Here is a 16,796-nt window from a genome sequence, read left to right on the forward strand (position 1 = left end):
TGGCCACAGATATGGTTTGAGTTTAAATTCCAAATGCCTGGGAAACCTACTGTCCCCAGAAAGCCTTTCTCTGGCATACAGAGTATGATGACTTCTCTCAGGGGATTCCCCAGCCCAGTAGAGGCCGCTCAGGCTTCTCATTTACACTGTTTCATGACTAACTCAGAGCCCTGTATTTTGGCCTTCATCCTCGTCTACCCCTAAACAGTTCAGACTGCTCTTCCAGACAGGGAAGTAGCACAGCAAGAAGAATCCTTTCCCCTTTTCCTCTTCTTAAGAAAGATCGAGGGACTTCCCTGGCAGTCCAGTGGTTAAGACTTCGCCTTCCAATGCAGGGGGTATGAGTTCAGTTCCTGGTCAGGGAGCTGAGATCTCACATGCCCCAAGGCCAAAAAACCAAAACAGAAAACAGAAACAATATAATAACGAATTCAATCAAGACTTTAAAAAATGGTCCACATAAAGAAAATGTTAAAAAAAAAAAAAAAAGATCTAAACAATTCTCCCAGGTCACGAGGAGAAAACTCATTTTCCTTATATCTCAGAAGAACAAAAACGGGAGTATGACTCATTAGTTGGTTAAAAGTTGTTCTTTGTTTGTCAACATTAGGTGGCAAGGGAACTCACATTTACTGAGGGCAAACTATGTGCCTATGAGTTACCTGAGTGGATCCGTGTGACAACCCTACAAGGTAGGGTCATTATCTCCATTTTACAGATGAGACAACTGAGGCCCAGGAAGGCTCGGGTACTCACCCATGGCCACACAGCTAGTAAGTAGCACTGTAAGGATGCAAGCCCATGTCTGACTCCAAAACCCCAAGTTCTTTCTACTATATGGTGCCGAATACTTTCAGTAATTGTACATGTGTATCTCTCAGGCCACATACTATGCCAGGTGGCCGAGCCTTGGGGCAGCATGGCCTTTGATAGGACAAGGTAAGCTGCTGGGAGTGGCCTTCTTCTCTTCCCTTAGGCTAGATGCCTTGCTCCTTCATTAGTTGCCTGCAAGCCAGGCCAGTCTACACATTGCTCTGATGACCCAATCCCAAACGCCAAACTTCTACATACCCTTAAAGTGGTACCTGGGCTTCCTGTCATGTTACTTGCTAGGTGTTGGACAGAGGAGGCCCTGACATTGTGTGGAGCTCCTGGCTTGTGCTGCTCCCCAGTACAAACGCCCTGATTCAGGCACTCCCATCCCAAACTGAAGACAGTTCTACCAAGGCAGAATTTTGCACCAAATCTAAGCAAAAGCACACTTGTGTGCAAACTCATAAACCGTATACTTAGAGATGGCCTTGTGCTCCTCAAAGCACCTTTACAACCACTTGACTGTCCAGACAATTCTGTGACATAAACAGAGAAGCAGGACTTTCCTGGTGGTCCAGTGGTTAAAAAGCCACCTGCCAATGCAGGGGACACGGGTTTGATCCCTGGTCCAGGAAGATTCCACGTGCCACAGGACAACTAAACCCATGCACCACAACTACTGAAGCCAGTACTCTAAAGCCTGCATTCTGCAACTACAGAAGCCCACTCACCCTAGAACCCACGCTCCACAACAAGAGAAGTCACCACAATGAGACTCAAGCACCGCAACTAGAGAAAGCCTACGCAGCAGTGAAGACCAAGCACAGCCAAAAATAAATAAGAAGATAACTATAAATAACTTTAAAAGGGAAGTAGCCTCATTATTTTCACTATTCCTATTTTACAGATAAGAAAACCAAGGCCCCAAAAAGGCATGGGGACACATCTGTGGTAATGCTATGAGGGCTGAGAGTCAGGACTCTGCCTCAAAAGTGGCCTTTAAGTAATATCCCATGGGAGGACTCATTTGTAAGCCCTGCAGAAGCCCCATTTCCTTGATGCCAATTACTCTATTAATCATGAATCTCTGGCAATAACTATTAACATCTCTCAAATGCTTGCTGTGCTAGGCACTGCACTACATGCTTCGTATCGCATGCATTATTTCAGTGGCTATCCTAATCCTCCGAGGACTAGGTCCCATTATTACCCCCATTTTACAGATGAGGAAACTGGGGCTCAGCAGCTTAGATGACACACATGAGGCCACAAAGCTAGAAAGTGATAGACCAGGGACCCAACCCCAGGACAGTCTGATCCCAGAACCATGCTCCACTGTACTATAGCACCTCTAAAGTCGAGTGCAGGGACTTCCCCGGTGGTCCAGTGGTTAAGAATCCAACTTCCAATGCAAGGAACGTGAGTTCAAACCCTGGTCAGGGAACTGGGATCCCACATGCCACATGGCCACTAAGCTCACATGTCACAACTAGAGAAGGGGGCCACTAAGCCCACGGGCTGCAACTAGAGAAGCCCAAAAGCTGCAATAAAAAGGCTGAGTGCTGCAACTAAGACCCAACACAGCCAGATAAATAAATAAATATTTTAAAAAATAAAGTTGAGTCCAATATAGAAGCCACCAGCCACATGGGGCTATTTAACTTTAAATTCATTAAAGTGAAATAAAATTAAAAACTCAGTTCCTTGGTCACATTGGTTGTATTCCAAGTGCTCAGCAGCCACGCATGGCTAGTGGCTATTGAATTGAATAGTACAGACAGGAGACATTACCATCAACACAGAAACTTCTATTGGATAGCGTTGGTCTAAGCACTTAAGGGTGCTTAGACCCTCTTTAGACTTCTACTTTAGAGAAGGCAATGGCACCCCACTCCAGTGCTCTTGCCTGGAAAATCCCATGGACGGAGGGGCCTGGTAGGCTGCAGTACATGGGGTCACTAGGAGTTGGACACGACTGAGCGACTTTATTTTCACTTTTCACTTTCATGCACTGGAGAAGGAAATGGCAACCCACTCCAGTGTTCTTGCCTGGAGAATCCCAGGGACTGCGGAGCCTGGTGGGCTGCCGTCTATGGGGTCGCACAGAGTCGGACACGACTGAAGCGACTTAACAGCAGCAGCAGAAGACTTCTACTTAAAATGTTATTCATTGAAGGCAGGGTTTCTCAGCCTTGACACTACTGCCATTTGGGGCTGGAGAATTTGTTGTGGGGGCAGTCCTGTGCACTTCGGGATGCCGAGTAGCATCCCTGGCCTCTACCCACTAGATGTCAGTAGCACACCTTCCCCCTCGTTCTGACAACAGAGCAAGTCTTCAGATATGACCAACCATCCCCTGGGGGAGCCGAAGTGCTCCCCACACCTCTGCTGAGAACCTCCGGGTTAAGGTTAAGGTTAGCAAATGGCAAATCTTATCACGACCTTACCTTAGCCTCCTGAAAACAAGCCATTTCACTGACACTCATTTTTTCCTAGTAAATCACAGTCTACAGTAATTTGCATTGAGTGGGTTTAAGAGCTACTGAAGATTTCCTAAAAGAGGAAGACCATTTAAAGCAGCAGGATGAGTGTGAAGATGTCAAGTGAGGATCACTGTGATGTACTGTATGATGAGTCCCTCCAATTTCCTCTCCATTAACCGTGAATATGAAGTTGTCAAGGCAGGATAAGGAATGAATTGGTTTAAAAAGCTAAAGGAGGGACTTCCCTGGCGGTCCACTGGTTAAGACCACTTTCCAATGCAAGGTGTGCAGGTTTGATCCCTGGGATCGGGGAGGAGCTAAGATCCCACATGCCTCAAGGCCAAAAAACAAACAAACAAACAAAAAAACAAAATATAAAACAGAAGTAATATTATGACAAATTCTATAAAAACTTTTTTAAAAAATGGCCCACAGCAAAAAAAACAAATCTTAAAAAAAAAGCTAAAGGACTGTCAGCGTAGAAAATCAATGAGGAAACAATAGGAGCAATCACATCATACACTGCATTTTGGCTACTAACTTCCAGAAATAACAAAATGCTGTGTTATTTGAGAAACTGGTGAAAGAATCCCCAAAATTCTAAAGTTGGCCCAACAGAATATGGGCTTTCAAAGATTCAAAAGAAGCTAGTGTAAACATTCCCATACAAAATGCTGAAAATTTGCTTACTGATGAAATAATATTACTCTTCCACATTTTTCATACATGCCTAAGGAAACTAAATCTCCCTACAACAAATGCAACACTCCTTAGAAAGCTATGCTGTGCTTAGTCATTCAGTTGTGTCTGACTCTTTGCAATCCCATAGACTGTTGCCCACCAGGCTCCAGGCAAGAATACTGGAGTGGGTTGCCTTCTTTTCTCCAAGGGATCTTCCCCACCCAGGGATCGAATCTGGGTCTCCTGCATTGCAGGTGGATTCTTTACCAGCTGAGCTACCAGGGAAACCCTAGAAAGCTGCTAAAGACCAATGGGACCTGCCAACTGCATGCTGAGAGAAATCTCCAAAAGCTTTGAAAGCCATTCACTCCTAAATGAATTTTTGCAGAAAGTTAAATATTTTAACAATGTTCTAATCAAAGGAGACAAACTTTTGGTCAGCTGGTAAATGTGGCAAGTAGTTTATTCAAGAACTTTCCAGAGATCTCGCTTTCCCCCACCTCCCCAGCAGAGGGTGAGGCTGGGGGTCCAGGGCGTCGCCTCCTGGGTGGTCACCTGCCACCCCAAGGCTCTCTTATCATGCTTATGAATGGATAGGGCCTCAGGCAGATGCCACAGTGTGAATGCAGGTTAGCAAAATGCAACAGTCAGTCTGTACCCCTTGCCAGGGGAACTGGAGTTAATAGTTTTTCTTCTAAAACTAGAAGAAGAAAAAAAAAATGGAAGAAGTGAAGGAGAGAAGGAAGCAAAGTGCCACATGGATCTCTAATGACCATATTGTTGTTGTTGTTGTTGTTGTTAGGTCACTCAGTTGTGTCCGACTCTATGTGACCCCCATGGACTGGTAGTCTGCCAGGCCCCTCTGTCCATGGGATTCCTCAGGCAAGAATACTGGAGTGGGTTGCCATTCCCTTCTCCAGGGGATCTTCCCGACCCAGGGATGGAACCCGAGTCTCCTGCTTGGCAGGCAGATTCTTTACCACTGAGCCACCAAACTCTTAATAACAGTGAGGAGTGGAGGGTGGATCTGAGCTGGCAAGCTGAATGACTGCAGCTCCACAAACATTTCAGGAGCTTTCTGCTCATCCATGTTTGCCTTCCCCAACTGGAAGGCCAAAGGGAGCCAGGCTTCATGTTCATCACAGCTCCCCGGGTGCCTGTCAGCCTCGGGTTCAGGAGAACAGGCTACAGGTGAGAGGGGAGACAGCCTGGAGATCATCAGCCACTGGAGGGACCTGGGGTGGGTTTCCTCTAGTACTTGGGTGCTCAGGGCCAAGAAAGAATGCATGGGACTTCCCTGGTGGTCCAGTGGTTAAGAATCCACCTGTCAAAGCAAGGGTTCCACATGCAATGGAGCAACTAAGCCCATGAGCCACAAGCATTGAGCCTGTGCTCCAGAGCCCATGAGTCACCACTACTGAAGGCCCATGTTTTAGGGCCCATGCTCCACAACAAGAGAAGCTACTGCAATGAGAAGCCCGGGCATTGAATGAAGAATAGCCCCTGCTTACCACAACCAGAGAAAGCCCAAACACAGCAATGAAGACTTAGCATAGTCAAAAAAAAATAAATTTTTAAAAAAGAGAACGCATGGACCCCTTGAATACCAACAACTGGAACTCAGAAAGAGCTAACATGTGTGACCTCTAATCTCAAATACAGCAGCCTCCACTGCTTTGGGGGACATCAGGCAAGTTTTGCAGCCAAGGGGAGAAGACGGGCCCATCAATTACAATAGTTCTTCTCTGGTCAGGGGTCAGGGCTTATGGCAGAAGTGCTCAGCTTCCTGCATCCTGTCTGAGAGTAGGAGAAGCTGCCCAGCACGATGTGAGGCACTCAGCAACCTGCAAAGTCCTCCGGTTGAGCCCCGAGCGTCAGAGTGACACAAACGTAGTCAGGTCATATCAAAACGCACATCATCAGGAGTAATCCATCCAGGCCCAACAACCTAGCATCCACTGGCCAGTCTGGCCAGGAGCTAGCCCCTGGGCCACAGGATGGCAGTGTGTTAGCCTAGAGGGGTCCACAACCTGGGACACCAGAGGCTGGGGGAGGAGGGCAAGGTGCAGGCCCAGAACACCCAGAGCGGGAAGGGGCTGAAATGGGAAATGGTTGTGACAGGGGAGATTGAGGTTGCCAAAACCCAAGCTGCTCTAGCTCACTATTTTGCTTTGGGCTGAATCGACCTCTGCGAGGGGTCACAGCACCATGATGCAGGCTTTTCGTCCTTTGCTCAGAAGATGGTTTCTCCTCTTTCCCCGACTATACAGCTCTACACTGGAAGACAGAGTACCCAGGATTCTAATCTTACACTTGTCATTGACTGTGTGACCCAACTTTAGTGTCTGGTTTTCTCACCCTTAAAATAAAAACCTTTTCACCCATTGCACCATCACAGGATCTTATCTGGTTAAGAAAGGTCTTACACTTTTCCTCCATCTCCTCATGTACTTGCACAAAACAATCTCACGTAATTCAAGATGCCTACTACTTTCTCCCTTTACCAACAAGCACACCCACTGATCCCTTGATAATTCACTTGTCACCTGTTGTCATTCTGTGTCTATGAAAAGAACAGAACTTTTAGCTAGCTAATAGCTAGCTATCTCAAGCAAGAACTTAATAGCTAGCTATCTCAAGCAAGAGCTAGATCTAACAAGAACTGGTTTCTGAATTTAAACACCAAAATTGGTACCCTAGCAACTCACCTGGTTAGAGCGAGGGGCCAGTGGGGTTGGTGGCATGGAGCCATGCCTACAAGGATATGGATGGCTCTGAACATTTTTCCAACACTGGCCAAACAGCTCCAACTCATATCATAAATGTACTCACCTGTATAAAATATCTAGAATGCAACTGTGATCTGCAGAGGAGACTGTGAACTAACCCTGTGTTTCCACCCAAATTCAACTTTCAAAGTCTACTGGGCTTCCTTGAAAGGGTGCCACCCTCCTAAGGTGGCCAAGTTGTGATTCTAGGAAACCCTCCTGTGGGGCATATGGGAGGGAGGTATGGAGCGTGACAGGAAACCCAAGGCTCACATGAGGAGCAGTGAATGTTTCAGCAGCCCAATCTCCCTCCTGGTTTGTCTCTTCCCCTAGCCCTCGAAAAAGCTCAGAAAAGGGACCCTAACACCACATCAAATAAATTGAAGACTGCATATTGTATAGGTTGGAACAAATTTGGAAAATTAAGACAACTCAGAAAATGTAAGGTGATTTTCTCCACTCACCCAAATTCTGCTCTCTGTTGCCATTCATCTCATCTCCTTCTTCCAGTCCTCCCTGCCGCTACTTCTTACCCCAGACTCCTGTCCTCCTTTACCTTTTGTCCTAGGGAGCCTATGCCTCTCACCCCACCTCTGGCAAATTGCTGCTGACTAGCCTGACCACTCCTGCAAAAGGCAAGCTCCTCAAGAGCACCTTGGTTCAGTCAACAACATTCCTTCAACGAATATCAGTGCCAGGCACTGTGCTTGCTTGGCTCCAGGAAGGCAAAGCATAAGTTTCTTCCACGATGCTCAGCACAAAGCTTTCTATAGAGCAGGTGCACAGTCGTTTTGAATGGTTCCTGAGTCTCCACAGGTCCTATGAGGGACCCCAAGCTTCTTATTTATAGAAGCCTTAACTCCTTTATCTCCTCAAATGCTCTCTTATCATTTCCCCTGTGCCTTCAGCCCAGATTCCATAAATCACCAGATGAGCTCGGGCCTCTAATGGTGGCCACAGGAAGAGGTCATTTGGTCCACTAATCCCCCTTTTCCACCCCAAAGACCTCAGGCTGCGTGGAAAGTGGACATTAGGATGAAGGGCCCCACGTGTGTTTGCAAGCAGGAGGATCGAACTCAGAAGCCAGCACTGAGCCCCACGGAGGAAGGGGCTCATCCACCTGGGAGCAATAACAACACCGTTAGCATCTTCTCCTACTGTTATGGTTGTCATCTCCCTCTTCCTCCTAAAGCCTCCGCCGTCTACCTGTCCATGATCTGGTGCTACAGTGAGTACCACAGAGAAAGCCTTGTCATTTCCATGTCATCCATCTGAGGCCCTAGGCTGAGGGGGACAACAGTGAGCCCAGGAGCTGGGGTGATAAAACAGTTGCAAGGATGCTTTTCAAGTTTCAAGAGGCCAGGTCCACTCCCCATTGAAAGAACAGGAGCATGCTCTGGTACCCATCTGGAGAAGCAGCAACACGGGCAGCCAGCCTACCCACACCTCCATGCCTAAATCTCCCCTCTCGGGTGCCTCAAATGGAGTGCCACTAAAAGTCACATGGAATACAACTGTGGGCCTGCAGGCCAGAGGCCGCCAGTGGCTGTCCACACTGTGCCTTTCCATAAGGACAGAGGACTCCAGGGGCCAGGCCAAACACCCCCCCACCTGCCCCGCACCCTCCGCATTCCCACCCTGCCACCCCCACCCCCTCGGCAATTCTGGACTATTGGAGACCTGCCATGAGTGAGATGAGTTTCCGGCATGGTTCTGGATTGTGAGAGCTGAGGCAGAGGAGTGTTAGCTTCCTGAATGAAAATGCAAAATAACTGCACATCCATAAATCAATCATATGACTAGATCCATTCTGCTTCTTCCTGTTGTCAGTGCATGAAAGACGCACACAGGACATCCAAAAACACCTCCAGGAACACCTAGTGAGATTAAACTGCTTGGAGCTAATGCCACGTCCAGTAACTGGGAGGCTGCGCCTTGTACAGCCGGGAACAGATTTCACAAATGAAGACGGCTCAGAAACTTTGAGGTGATTTTCTCCACTCACCCAAATTCCCCCTCTCTCTTTCCATCCCTCTCTCCTCCTTTCCCCTCCTCTCTTTGTCGGTGGGAGCCCGAGCTCCCGGGGGACTCAGGTGAGCCAGGTGGGGACGGCGGCGGGAGGCGGGAGAGAAAGTCTGCCAGTGCAGCCCCACCCCGTCCCGCCCCCTCCGAGAGACCTCAGAGTCCTGGAAGCGCCCGCCGCGCGCCCGGACCACAGCTTTCCCACGCGCGCGCACAGGCCCAGGTACGCAAACCTGCACGAGCCCTCCCAGGAGCTTCCTCCGCGACGCGAGTTCGAGCCTCGGAGGCGGCGCGTTCCCCGCCGCGCGCCCTCGGGTGCCTGGCAGCTGCCGCTCTTCGCGGTGGGCGGCGGGCGCCGGGCTCAGGCGGGAAGAGATGCCCGCACCAACGGCCAGCGCTGTGCCACTCCCCACTCCGTGCAGTCCAGTTGCAGCATTTACGGCGCCCACCACTTACTCTGCAGCCTTCAGGCAGTAGGAACACATTGCCATGGCGCCTCCGAGGGAGCCGGAGACCAGTTGTGCGCCCTAACCGCTGGGGCGCTTAGGAGCCAGCGCTGGGGGCCTGCCCTTGGGGGCAGCTCTGTACGCCAGTGCTCACGCGCACGGAGCCCCAGTCACGCCGGCCAGCGCTATCAGCGGACAGATAAAGTTTCTTCTCAGAGGCTTCTTGCTGTCTTCTGAACTGGGTCCAAAAAGGGCCGAGCTTGTTCCTTAGTGGTTAGGAACCGTTAACTCCCTTTTTCCTCTGCCTCCAACATCCCACAACCACAGCATCCTTAGTGAAAGACACCAGATGCTCTTTCTTAGCCTCCCTGGATCCCTGACGAGTGTAAGGAGTAAATCGGAGGGGAAGCCCTGAGGAGTTAGAGACTTTGATCCAGGCGGGGAAGGACACTCCACAGCTTTGGGGAGAAAATGCTAAGAAGTCGCTTTCTGGCATTTTAGATCTGCAGCCTGAGGGGGGGGAGGGACAGAGGAAGGGAGAGAGAGGTGAAGCCCCAAAGGGGCTGAATAGCAAGGATGCAAGTCTTCTCATCTCAACCAAAACACTATTCTTGACCCGTTTGTTCTTGCTTAATCCTAAGGAAAACCATTTACTCCCTAAGCAAGTCTGGGGTCACAAACACTAAGAGCAAAAATGTCTTTAATGTTGTGCGATCTCAAGTGATGCCCATGAGATAAAAGTCCCCACCAAAAAGTGCATATACCCAGTGGATCCCAGTTATATCATGGCTCAGTGGATTCAGAAATACTTGCTGATCAGATTGTGCCTGCCCCAAACCGAAAGGTCTGGAGAGAGCCCCAAAGTGTGACCTAATGCTGGCTACCTGGAAAGTGCAAGAGGGTATCTCTCCCAATCCCAGTCCTGTGAATCTCCGTCCTGGCATCAGAGATGCAGAGATCAGCAAGATTTTCACTTGTGAAATGGCTGGTGAAAGCGTGAAAAGTGAAGCAAGTGCAGACGCAGGCTTTTGGCTTCTTAAAATTACTGAGTGAAATCAAGGACTTTTGAAAGGTCAAGGTTTCTCCTGGGCCTGCATTCAGGGAGGTCAGTAAGCACCGCAGGACTGGGGCTAATCTGACAGTCTGTCTAAATCTGGCTTCCCTGAATAGAGAGAAGAAAGCCAGGTCAGAATCCCTCAGGGGCTTTTGGTTGATCTGTAGCATCCGGCCTGCTTTCTCCTTCAGTCTTCAGTGAGCAACAGCCTGCTTCTGGAATTTCACTGGGTGAGCAGGGGAGTGCATGGAACCCTCTCTTCTTAACATAACTAACCAAGGACTAGATCTATTTAATGTATTGTAGATACTGAATCCTGATCTGTGGCTAACATGTCTAGCTAGAATTCCTTTTTAGCTGGAATTTGTGGTCGGTTCTCTGTTATTCATATGTGGCTTACCCACTTAGGGGATTTTCTGCTATTGTGTTTTCATCAAAGAACAACTTCTGGGGTAGCTACCCCAGTTGTAATGTCAGTGGGTGGTTGAGAAAGACCAATTTTAAGATTGGCCAGAGAAGAAGCTAATTAGGAAGGCAAATCTGTGTCATTCCCCTCCCACCCAAGTAGAACACACTCTGAAAACCATGGACTTTGGGTTTTTTATTATGCATGCTTTGCAGCTATTTGGCCAACTCCTTTCTTCCCTTACCTGTGGATAATTAGGAGGAGAAAGTCCATGGAAAATCCATCCGGTGATTCCCAGACTGCACTTATGGTTCTTTATGCTGAACTCTCACAGAACTTGCTGTTCATGCTCTGGAGTCAGAGCTGGGGTCAAGTTTTGACTGGCTAAGTTTCTGAGGTGTAGTAACTGTATTGTCATTTTGTGGGAAAGTGTCTTTTGTCCTTAGGAGATTCATGCTGAAGTATTTAGAGGTGAAGTAGAATGATGTCTGCAATTTATGCTAAAATAGTTCAGAAAAAAGTGTGTAGAGGTGTGTGTGTGTATGTATAAGGCAGAGACAGAGAAAGGGGAGCTGAGTAAGAAGATACGACTATAAAAACAACAATTTGGGAAATAGATGTTTTTTTAAGTCTTAAAATTGAAGGTAGATACCTTCATGCATATCCAGACTTTGGGGGAAAGTGTCACCTTTTGGAAATACCAGGAAGACATGCATTCCATTACTTGGCTTTCAGGATAGGGATGATTTCTGCTAAGCAAGGTGGGCACATCCTTAGGATGCCAGGTCAATAAGACAGGTTTCCAGGGGTAGCAGGGCACAACTGCTCCCTCCCTACCAAAGAGGGATGCAAACACTGCAAGTGACTCCCCGAGTTCTTAGATAAATGCCTCCATCACTTTGGGAGGGAATTTGAGCTTCCTGGCTCTAATCAGTGATTCCAGTGAGTCTAAAACATGCTGGGTACATTCAGCTAAAACCTTCAGGATGGACTTTAAAATCAGACCAAGACTTTTAAACATCTTGCTCTTGAAAAAAAATCTGTAATCACTAAGGCCTTAAACAGAGAATAGTGAGACTCACTCACTTCTGAGCAGATGCAAACCATTCAGAAGGTTCCTCTCAGTCCCTGTGGCTTGTGGCTTCTGTCTCCCCCCTTGCTCTTTCTCTCTTCCCTCTATTTTCTGTGTCTCAATTAATGTGTTCTCGCTAAGACTGGCAAAGAAATGGTGAGTTTAGGGGTTGGGAAAGAGAAAGACAAAGCAGTTTAGAGTCTGAGTCCACATGACCTTGCTGACCACAGCATCTCAGATGGAGTGACACCTCAGAAAGCCTGGGAGGATAAGCTAAAGAGCTGACTTACGGCTTCTATGGAGCCATCCACTCGGACATCTGAGTGCCTTCAGAAAATCTGCCCTCACAACACCCTAGGGAGTCTGGGGGCAGGTGAGATTCAGGAATTAAAGACCAACAAAGCCAGAGCTATCTCTGAGGGAGATGAACGGAGGGAAACTATACTTGGTGGAGCAAGGACATCCCCAAGTCCCCAACATTTTTAAATAGGTTCAAATCGGATGCAAATTCACATTCAGGGCAGAGCTGGTAGGGGTGGGGAGGGGCAAGCCAGAAAGAGACTATGATGGGAGTTGGGGGAGGAAAGAATGCCTCCCTGGAATTGGAGGGCTGAAAGGAAGGCATGAGTATATAATGGTGCTTACAAAGCCATTGGCTAATGGTAGACCACAGTCAACTTCTTCCTTCAAATCCTCGTCCACTTTCCCTCCCCTTCACCTTCCTTCACTTCCTCCCCCATCAAGCAGTCTCCAGAGTCACTGAATATCTCCTTCTGTCTCTCGACACCTCAGATTGAAGGAGGGGACAACCAAGAAAGTCACCATCGCTTGCCACACTCGATTTGGAGGAAGTGTGTACTGTATAAACTGTTTAGAATGTAGTTTTATTGCTTTCAGGCTCTGTATCCAATAACACAAACTTGCCTCCAGGTGTGGTCCTAGCGGACCCTCCTGGCTGAGCGGAGAGGAGAAGAGTTTGTAAACAGACGCTTTGTGAAATGTTTCTAAATGCACACCCATCCATCTGCCTGACTGCTTGATTTGCCTGTGTTTCAGATTTTCCCTTTCCTGACTGGAAACTGGAGCTCAGATGGGGCCAATGGTGTTGGGAGCAAAGCTGCCAGGAAGTGGGAGACCGTTTCCAGTTTCTTACTGGATGCCTTCATTTCCTTTCTCCTGACTGTGTGAAAACTCTAGAATGACCCCTTCTCACTACCCCCAGCTCCCTGGCCCTCAAGTCTGAGGATGCAGCAGTGCTCAGGAAAGAGGAGGAATCCAATCTTCTTTTCCCTCACTTCCCTTTTGGCCAAAATAATGACCTCCAACCTGAAAATCACGGGGAAAGAGAAAGCACACACATTTATCACTCACACTTTCATAAGCCCAGAGCTGGGAGGTGTGAGGCACCTGGCTACCACCTCCGGGGTCAGAAGCACTGCCAAATTGCACCTCCCCTACAAGCATCATGGTCCAGAGCCTTCAGCCCCCTTCCACCCTGCCATCAGCCCAGAGATGCCACCCCCACTGGAAGAAGGAGACTTGCTTGGCACAGAAAGTGGGATTTTTCACCACCTAGTCAGGCAGGGAACTGTTTTGGCTTCCTTGCCTGGGCAGCTGAGAAGAAAGCGACCCCTTGGTCTGGAATCAGTGATTCACACAGGCCAACCCAAACAGCCTCCTGCTGTCATTTTATTTCTTTCATTACTTAACATCCTGGAGAAGGGGGTTCCTAACCCTTCCCTCCTAGGCCCCTGGCATCCTGAGTTGAATGACTGGTCAGTGCGACAAGTAAAGGCATGTAGCCAGGGCAGCTGGCCTCCAAAGACTCCAAAGAAAGAAAGAAAATGTGGTTGAAAAGTTCTAATGGCACACAAAGGTATAAAATGATGAAACTTACAAGCCCCTCTCTGCCCTTCATTCCCAGCAAGTCCATATCCTACTTCTTGGATTCCTCCTTACATATATGGTTTGTGTTCTTTTTATTTACAAAAACAAAGAGCAAACAAACGCACAAAAAGAATCATGCTCTACCCTGCTTTTTTATCTTTTTCCCACCTGGTAAGCAATCTTGGGGGGCTTTCCAGGTGGTACTAGTGGTAAAGATCCTGCCTGCCAAAGCAGGAGACATAAGAGACATGGGTTCGATCTCTGGGTCGGAAAGATCCCCTGGGGGAGGGCATGGCAACCCACTCCAGTATTCTTGCCTGGAGAATCCCATGGACAGAGGAGCCTGGTGGACTACAGTCCATGGGGTTACAAAGAGTCTGATACCACTGAAATGACTTAGCACGCACACAAGCAATCTTGGCAATCTCTCCCTCCCAGGCCAAGAAGTTGTCCCTCCTTCTTTGATAACTGCTCACCAGAAGACTCTCAGATGACCCTTGGAAGTGAGAATTTAAGAACTGCCATGGTGACCTCTCTCTCATACTCAGTCCCAAAGTCTGTCCTGTTTACTCAACACCTTACTGTGTGAAAGGTGACAATAGCTAGTAAAAGTAATCATGCCAACAAAAACGTTACTTGTCTCAGCCACAAAGAGCATAGGCATGCTAAGAGATGTTCCCAAAGAGTGACATCAATGGTGGGAGGCTTAGGTATCATGGTAGGTCCAGTGCAGAAGCTATTTGAGTTGGGGTAGAATGAAGGAAAGATGTTGATTTTCAGGCCACCTCCTATACATCACCTGTTTGACTGCCAGCTTCAACTGCTCTGGTGAATTACCACCAGCCTCAAGATGACTTAGCTTTTACACATCAATGCTGACCCAAATGAGGGCCCAGGAGAAGGGAATAAACATAGGCACAGAAAGGTCTTTTCTTTTTTTTTTATTTTGAGCTAGGTTTACAGGCAGTTTAAGAAGTAATACAGAGAGATCCCATGTACGCTTTACTTAGTTTCTCCCAATGGTAACATCTTGCAAAACTACAGTATAATGTCACAACCAGGGAAATAACAATACAATTAAGGTATAGAACATTTTCATCACTACCAGGATCCCTCATGTTGTCATTTCACAGTCACATCTACTTCCCTTCTACCCCATCCCCTACCTCAGGCCCTGGAAACCACTAATCTGTTCTCCATTTCCATAATTTTGTCATTTCGAGAATGTTATATGAATAAAACCATACGGAATTGTACAAGCACTATGGAAAACAGTATGAAGTTTCCTCAAAAATTAAATTATAGCTACTATATGATCTGGGCTTCCCTGGTAGCTAAAATGGTAAAGAATCTGCCTGCAATGCAGGAGGCCCTAGTTTGACCCCTCAGTCAGGAAGATCCCCTGGAGAACGGAATGGCTACCCACTCCAGTATTCTTGCCTGGAGAATTCCACAGACAGAGGAGCCTGGTGGGTACAGTCCATGGGGTCACAAAGAGTCAGACACGACTGAGCTACTAACAGTTTCACTTTCTTTCTTTACCATATGATCCATTGATCCCACTCTGAGTATATACACAAAGAAAAGGAAATCACTATTTCAAAGAAATATCTCCACCTTCATGTATATTATTCACAATAGCCAAGACATGGAAACAACCTAAGGGTCCACCAACAGATAAATAAAGAAAATGTCACACAAACACACACGAATATTATTCAGCCATGAAAAAAGAAGGAAATCCTGCCATTGATGACAACATGGATGGATCTTGAAGGTATTATGCTTAGCAAAATAAGGCAGACAGAGAACAATAAGTACCATACAATCTCACATATATGGAATCTAAAAAAAGTTGAATTCATAGAAATAGAGAGTAGAATGCTGGGTGCCTGGGGCTGGGAAGTGGGAGAAATGTGGAGATGTGGTAAAAGAGTACATGCTTCCAGTTTTATGAATAAGTTCTGGGGATCTAATGTACTGCATTGTGATTATAGTTAACAATACTGTATTAGACATTGGATTGGCCAAAAAGTTTGTTTGGGTTTTCAATCCCGTCATATGGAAATGCTTGAAAGTTGGTGAGAGAGTAAATCATAAATGTTCTCACCAAAAAACAAACAAAAAAGCAATTATGTGAGGTGATGGAGGTGTTAACTATCTTTATTGTGGTAATCATTTCACAATATATACATGTATCAAAGCATCATATAATACATCTTAAACTTACATGATGTTATATATCAATTATATCACAATACAACTGAAAAAAATCATATAACAGGACTTCTGGTTTTTGGTTCTGCACATAAGAAGCTTAGGTGTTACCACTCTGTTCTAACAAGTAGAAAGCTGAACAAACTATAAAATCACTGACTCTTCCTAGATCCATAAGAGTGGGGAGGACTCAGGACAAACTGCTGCCCCCAAGACTGGAGAGACAGACAAGCAAGTACAGGGAGTGACGGCTCCCCAAAGCCAAGATTCATAGGCATAAACTGCTCCAGGAACCAGTGCTGGGGCAGGAAAACCTGAACAAATTATTGGCGGCTTCATGTGGACGACTCTCAGAGTCACAGCTAGGGCTTACTAAGAAAAATAGCGAGGGTACAAATTACTAGTATCAGAAATTAAAGAAGGACAAGCAATAAATACTGGAGAGGGTATGGAGAAAAGGGAACTCTCCCACGCTAATGGTAAGAATGTACATTGGTACACCCACTTTGAGGAGATACCCCATGTTCAAGGGCAAAGGAGAAGCCACAGCAAGACAGTAGGAGGGGCAGAATTACATTTAGAATCAAACCCCATACCTACCAGAGACATTCAAAGGACTCAAACATACCTTATATGCACCAGGACCCAGAGACCCACAGAGACTGAGAAAGAACTGTGTTTGAGTATTTCCTGAGGAGGTATGGGTCAGCAGTGGACTGCTGCAGGGACAGGGGCTCTGGGTGCAGTAGACCTGGGTATGGCATAAGCCCTCTTGGAGGGGGTCGCCATTAACTCCACCACAGAGCCACCAGAACTTACACAGGACTTGGGAAACAGACTCTTGGAAGGCACAAACAGAAACTTGTGCACACCAGGACCCAGGAGAAAGGAGCAGTGACCCCACAAGAGACCGACCCAGACTTGCCCGTGAGTGTCCAGGAGTCTCC

General features: G+C 47.3%; 1 protein-coding gene across 3 annotated transcripts in view; it reads right to left on the reverse strand.

The window, feature by feature from the left end:
• Positions 1-9,386, reverse strand: part of KIAA1210 (KIAA1210 ortholog) — a 77,759-nt gene extending 68,373 nt beyond the window's left edge. For all 3 annotated transcript variants that reach the window (XM_043897740.1, XM_043897736.1, XM_043897735.1), the window contains exon 1: positions 9,224-9,386. In XM_043897740.1, coding sequence (XP_043753675.1) covers positions 9,224-9,258 — 35 coding nt within the window. In that variant the 5' untranslated portion in view covers positions 9,259-9,386. The remainder of the gene's footprint in view (positions 1-9,223) is intronic.
• Between the last annotated feature and the right edge of the window lie 7,410 nt (positions 9,387-16,796).

Source organism: Cervus elaphus, chromosome X (genome assembly GCF_910594005.1).
Source record: "Cervus elaphus chromosome X, mCerEla1.1, whole genome shotgun sequence".
Classification (NCBI taxonomy): Eukaryota; Metazoa; Chordata; class Mammalia; order Artiodactyla; family Cervidae; genus Cervus; species Cervus elaphus.